The sequence below is a fragment of the Dipodomys ordii genome, unplaced genomic scaffold (genome assembly GCF_000151885.1).
Source record: "Dipodomys ordii isolate 6190 unplaced genomic scaffold, Dord_2.0 Scaffold23, whole genome shotgun sequence".
NCBI classification, from domain to species: Eukaryota; Metazoa; Chordata; class Mammalia; order Rodentia; family Heteromyidae; genus Dipodomys; species Dipodomys ordii.
Window position 1 is genome coordinate 12,267,893 of NW_012267239.1, and position 6,710 is coordinate 12,274,602.

Genomic DNA, 6,710 nt, shown 5'->3' on the forward strand with positions numbered 1-6,710 from the left:
CCCATTGCAACAACGAGATGTACAAGACCTTGTGTCGAAAAATGAACTTTATAACTTTGGCAGGGTGGGGGGGTGGGGGGGAGGGATGGGAAGGGGAAACAAAGGAGGAGGCAACAATGCTTGATAAGAAATGTCCTCATTATCCTGCCCATGTAATTATAACCCCCTCTGTACAGTATTTTCACAATTAAAAATAAATGTGTGCAAGAATCGATCTCCAATTAACCAACAGCCAGGTTGGAGGCATGCTTCAAGTGGCGGAGAGCTTGCTTAGAACAAGCAAGCCAAAAGCATGAGGCCTCTGAGTTCAAGCCCCTGTACTTGCAACAACCACAACAACAAAAATATAGGAAGGGAAGGAGGAAGGGAAGGAGGGAGGGAGGGAGGGAGGGAGAGAGGGAGGAAGGAAGGAAGGAAGGAAGTTAGTTCTAAGAACTTCTTTCTGAGTCCAAGGAAGAGCTTTGCAGATGTGTGTGTGTGTGTGTGTGTGTGTGTGTGTGTGTGTGTGTGTGTGTTGGTTGTGGCCTTGAACTCTGGGCTTGGGTGCTGTCCCTGTTCTCTTCAGTTCAAGGCTAGTGCTCTACTGCTTGAGCCACAGCGCCACTTCTGGTTTTTATTGGAGATAAAAGTCTCATAGACTTTCATGCCCGGGGCTGGCTTTGAACCGTGATCCTCGGATCTCAGCCTCCTGAGTAGCTAGGATGACAGGCGTGAGCCACCGGCGCCTGGCTCACATGCATTTTTGATAGTGTCTCCACTACAGAAACACCTGCTGACACAGGAGTCATTTCTGTTCTCGCTCATCTCCATTTTCCAAGTGTGTGATGTCTCTGGCGATGCTGGTGTGCCCCTCTGGGGGACAGGATCAGAGGCCGAGGGGCTTAGGATGACAGACGTCAGGAATGCTGACGATATTTGCGAGTGGAATGCTGCAGGTCGCAGTTTGACCCCCTGGAAGAGGCGCAAGCGAGCTGGAACCTCTGCTTACTGTGGGGCCCAGCTTCAGGGAGAGGGACCAGGAAGAATGCTGCATGTGGGCTGGGGAGGCGGCTCAGTGGCAGAGCGCTGCCTAGCACGCATGAAGCCCTGGGTTCGATTCCTCAGCACCACAGACACAGAAAGGGCCAGGCGTGATACTGTGCTCCAGTAGAGCGCTAGCCTTGAGCAAAAGAAGCTCAGGTCAAGCCCCAGGACTGGCAAAGAAACCCCAAATGCTGGATGTACATGCTCTCCAGAGCTCTTCACTGCAGATTTTCTTCCAGGAGAAGGAGATTTACCGCCGGCCTGCCAGAGAGTCCCTAAAGACCATGCTGGCGGTGGGCTGGGCTGTGGAGAGGACCAGAGAGGGGGAGGCTTCGGTTCAACAACGGGAAAATGAGAAACTCCGAAGCGCTCTGCAGACCAGCCAGGTAGGACAGCCACACGCAAAAGCGCGCCGTTAGCCAGGAGGACACACTGGTGCTCGGCGAAAAGGTGGTGGTGGGGTCAGGGGGGAACCCTGGGGGAGGGGAGGCTGGGGGGACACTGGGGATGGGGTGGGGGAGGGGAGGCTGGGGGTGGAATGGGGGCCGCCGAGGGGGTCACCCCTGCTCACTGCACCTCTGCTCTCCTAGGGTAGCAGCTACAGCCCTGCGCCTCTGGATCTCTCCAACGTGGTGCTCTCCAGGGAGCTGCAGGTCGGTGCCTCGCTTGCTTTGTGACCTCTCTCAGCGCCTGGCATGTTTCTCTCCCAGGAGTTGATGGGGAAGGGGGGGAGGGAAGCGTGTTGAGCCTGTCACGCTAAGGCCGAGCCAGGGGCAGGCCGTGCCGTGCAGCTGTCCTGGGGTCAGGCAGACGGGCTGGCCGCCAGGCAGGGAGGCCCAGGACGCCGCGGTGGGCGGCGAGGCAGGAAGAGGAGGAGAGCCCCAGCCCCAGCCCCCGCGTGAGCCCAGCGTGAGCCGCGGAGGAGCTCTGGGAAGCTGGCCCTGGGTAGACGGAGTTCCTGGCCTGGTCAGTCTCCCGGGCTGTGGGGACCGTGGTGGATGCGGGGGAACGCCTGCCGTTTCCCGCAATCACTGTGGAAGTGTTCATTGTTTGACCCAGAAATGTGAGCCAGGGAAATAAAACCAGAAGCCTTTTCCTCTCCTCCTACACACACGTGCCACATGCACGCACACACATGTGCACGCACACGCACACATACATACACACATGTGTGCATGTGCACACACACACCCACACGCGCACACACACATACACACATACCCACATGCGCGCACATACACATGTATGCACGCACACACACACGCACACACATACACACATGCACACGCACACGCGCGCACACACACACACACATACCCACATGCGCGCACATACACATGTATGCACGCGCACACACATACACATGCACACACACGCGCACACACACACACATACACACACATGCACACACACGCACACATACACACACATACCCTCATGCGTGCACATACACATGTATGCACACGCACACACATACACACATGCACACACACGCGCGCGCACACACACGCACACACACACATACACACACATGCACACACGCATGCACGCACACACACACACACGCACGCACACACACGCACACACACATGCACACACACGCATGCACGCACACGCACACACACACACACACTGGTGTCTGCGGCCTTCTGGAGCCTGCATCTCTTGCCCCTCTTAAGTCCATGGGGCCAGAGGAGAAAAACAGAAAGTCATCTCCAGATGACCTTGGAGAAAGTTTCTTTCCAAAACACACCCTTCGTTCTAGTCACTTCTGTGTAAACCTTGTAAAGATCATATCCAGGGAGAAATCTTATTTACAGGTGCCCTCACCACGCGGTGGTAACTGTTCTTAGTCTGACACTTCCGGGGGGCTTGGGACATTTACTTGGCCTCTTGCTCCTGGCACCGTGGGTCAGATGGGGTCCTGAGCACTGCGGTAGATGAGGGGCTGCAGGTGGCTGCTCGGGCCGCGCCGGGCAGCAGGGCAATAGGCCACTTGGGAAGGAGGCCGGGAGCCCCCGTGTTCTGCGCACACAGGATGACACACAGCTCGTGAATTCGTACGCACGGCGGGTGAGTGGCGGGCGGGCTCCGTGCAGGCCGGAGGCTCGTGTGGAACTCTGCCCCTGTGCAGAAAACCATGGCAGACAGGAGGCTGTTTTTCCTGCTGGCTTCTCTTTGACTGTCTCTCCCTGGTGGGACACAGGGAATGGTGGAGGTGGTGGCCGAGAACTATCACAATATCTGGGCCAAGAAGAAGAAGTCAGAGCTGGAGAGCAAAGGTGGGCTGGGCTTCCGGCGCCCGCGGGGAAGGGGCGAGGGGCCTCTGTCCCCAGACGTGCACAGGTGACACCGCTTGCTTTGCCGACTCAGGTGGGGGCAGCCACCCCCTTTTGGTACCGTATGACACCTTGACAGCCAAGGAAAAGTTCAGGGACCGAGAGAAGGCGCAGGACCTGTTCAAGTTCCTCCAAGTGAATGGCATTATAGTTTCCAGGTAAGTCCTCTGCCTTCCTGGGTGAGTGGGCTGGGGCGGGGGAAGTGGGGCTCTCCTCCTCTGAAGACCTCCCCCCTGCCTTCAAGCCCCATCAGACAGAGGGCAGAGTCTGGCCCTTTGGAAGGTCTACAGTGAACGCATGTATCATAAACGCGATGCTACAGGCAGGGCTTTTGCTTTGCACCCTGTTCTAGCAACGGTAGTGATAAATCATATTCAGAACGCACCCTCAAAGCCTTCCTTAGGAGCGGGGAGAATTTGAGGCTCTCCTACCTTTTCCTTTGCACTCATCCCTAATTCTAACAATGTGTGCTTGAAAATTTACAACTGGAGGTCTTTGCAGAATCTGCAAGTTAGTTCTTAGGGTTGTTCTGTATGGTGTTGTATCCAGCTACTTAGTAACAAGAGCGCGTGCACCACACACAGAAACCATCTCTAGACAAAGGGAATTGGTCCTTACGGAGACCAGACTCCACTGGGGAGACCAACACATCGTAGCTCCCCCAAACCTCCATCTGGCAGGGTGCTCGGTGAAAGCGGTCTAGATGAGCGTCTCTCTGAGGAGAGGCCTGGCTGCGTGGATCGGGAGGTGGGGCCTGTTTGGTGTGCTGTGGGGCACAAGCTGGACAACCTGCTGCTTCTCCCTTTCATCTACAAGATACTTGCCAGGGAGTGCCCAAAACAAACACCACGATTTCTATCCTGTGACATAGGAAAGAGTTTGAAACTTGTGTGGCTGTTGTGCAGCCAGAAAGGTCTTCCAGAAGGAGCTGGCGACTGGGCAGGAGCAGTGCCCTCCTCCTGTTTTTAACCCTGAGATGACTGTGCAGGTGACTTGCTGATGAATTCCCTGCTCACAAACACGAAACGTGGGCCTGAGTCTAAAGATGAAGCTAAGGAAACTGGGAACCTAGGGAGAAGGGTCACTGAGCTCAGAAGACTTATCCTGAGCCGCTGGGGCCTCCTGAGAGGCCCCGTAGCCCACGGGCGCTGGAGGGGGGCCCGGCCCGGCTTCCCCGCGCCCATCCCAGCCCTCGGCCTTCCCCCACCCCCTCCTCCACGACAGACGGCCCATTCTCTAGAATGGTTGGGTGCTCCGGTCACGTGGTTGTCTCTTCCTTCCTTGGGCTCACCCACGTCCAACCCAGGGGGGCGAAGGACACGGAGCTGGATGCCTCCTCCATGGAAAAGAGATTTGCCTACAAGTTTCTGAAGAAAATTCTGAAGTATGTTGACTCTGCTCAGGAGTTCATCGCCCACTTGGGTAAGTGTTACCGTGAAGTATCACAAAAGAATCCGCTGTCCCCTTACCAAAGAATGATCCTTTCGCATGACAGCTGATCACAATTCTTCAGACACATCAGGGGAAACCATGGCTGAGATATTTTTCCCCATTAAAAATACCAGTCTGAGCCGGGCATTGGTGGCTCACGCCTGTCATCCTAGCTTCTCAGGAGGCTGAGATCTGAGGATCATGGTTCAAAGCCAGCCTGTGCAGGAAAGTCCGAGAGACTCTTATCTCCAGTAAACTACTAGAAATCTGGAAGTGGTGCTGTGGCTCAAGTGGTACAGCGCTCACCTTGAGCTGCGGGACAGCACCCAGGCCCAGAGTTCAAACCCACAACTGACAAAAAAAAGAAAAAAATCAGTTCAATCAGGTCCCAGCTCATGCTTGTCACTGTGGCTCCTTGGGAGTTGGATATCCACGGATCACAGTTCCAGTTCAGCTCAGAAAGATCCACAAGGCTCCATCTCACAGAAGAAGCCGAGTGTGGTAACTCACACCTGTCATCCCTCCTATAAAACCCGTGGACCATGGTCAAGCACGGGCCTAGACAGAAAGTAAGACCCTATCTCCAAAGAACCGGCGCAAAAAGGGTTGAAGGCATGGTCAGGGGCCGAGTATTTGCCCAGCAAGTTCAGGGGGCCTGAGTTCAAACTCCAGCACTGTCATACACAGAAACCCAGCATGGTCCTTGGCTTTTCTGTTGGACGTGGTTGGCCCTGTGTCACTTTCCATGGAACTCATTCTAATAACTTTCCCATTGTTTTATCTGTGGCTGTGGGTGGCTCTGAAGCTGCTTCCTCACTGACAGCATGGAGCAAGAGCAGGGTGGTGCACCGTGTGGGGAACGGACACAGAAATGGCTAAGAAGTACGCTGGCAAAGTGGCTTCTCTGGCCCGGGAGAAGCTGCGTGGCTCCCACGGACTGTAGTTCGCAGGTTTGTTTCTTCACTAAGGCCAGCTTTACACTTTGCCTTTGTAGAAGCCATCGTGAGCAGTGGGAAAACTGAAAAGTCTCCCCATGACCAGGAGATCAAATTCTTTGCCAAGGTAAGTGGTTGTCAAACTTTCTTAGGATCTCTACCACTTAGCACATAGGATTAAACTGACCCCTGGAAGGTAGATAAAATTCCCGTCATGTCAGTGCGACAGGCTGAGGGGGGCGGTGTAAGGAATCCTGCCGCCCCAGGCCCCGGGCCCTTTGCCCTGCTGCCTCTGCCATCTCCAGAGGGATGATCGCGTCCGTGTGGTCCAGACAGGCGGAGAGCCTGTTCCACGTCTGTGGGGAGCAGGAGAAGGAAGCTCCCAAGGCTCTCCAACACTGGCTAGAACATGGCCTTGGAGCTGTACAGGAAACATGGATAATGCATTCTCTAACAAGGTAGCTCTCTACCAAGATAAAGTATTGTTAAAAAGAAGAGGAGACAATGTCTTCTGCAGAGCCCTGCTCAGGACTAACGGCATGAACAGCGACTAGCCTTGCTGTCTGGGAAGCAGCATCGATGCCAGAGGGCCATGCTGCTGGGTGCTGGTGCCCCTCCCCACCACGGCCAGGGAGCCTCATCCGAGTGCTGGTGCCCCAGGCCTACCACGGCCAGGGAGCCTCATCCGAGTGCCGGTGCCCCAGGCCTACCACGGCCAGGGAGCCTCATCCGAGTGCCGGTGCCCCAGGCCTACCATGGCCAGGGAGCCTCATCCGAGTGCTGGTGCCCCTCCCTGCCCAGCCAGGGAGCCTCATCCGAGTGCCGGTGCCCCAGGCCTGCCACGGCCTGGGAGCCTCATCCGAGTGCCCGTGCCCCAGGCCTGCCCAGCCAGGGAGCCTCATCCGAGTGCCGGTGCCCCAGGCCTGCCACGGCCAGGGAGCCTCATCCGAGTGCCGGTGCCCCAGGCCTGCCACGGCCAGGG

The 6,710-nt window shown here is 56.1% G+C and overlaps 1 protein-coding gene across 1 annotated transcript in view; it reads left to right on the forward strand.

Moving 5' to 3' along the window:
- Positions 1-6,710, forward strand: part of Ryr3 (ryanodine receptor 3) — a 273,574-nt gene that overhangs the window by 185,379 nt on the left and 81,485 nt on the right. The window contains exons 52-57 of the mRNA XM_013014307.1: positions 1,263-1,409; positions 1,614-1,676; positions 3,230-3,305; positions 3,397-3,520; positions 4,669-4,784; positions 5,788-5,855. Of these exons, the coding sequence (XP_012869761.1) occupies positions 1,263-1,409; positions 1,614-1,676; positions 3,230-3,305; positions 3,397-3,520; positions 4,669-4,784; positions 5,788-5,855 (594 nt within the window). The remainder of the gene's footprint in view (positions 1-1,262; positions 1,410-1,613; positions 1,677-3,229; positions 3,306-3,396; positions 3,521-4,668; positions 4,785-5,787; positions 5,856-6,710) is intronic.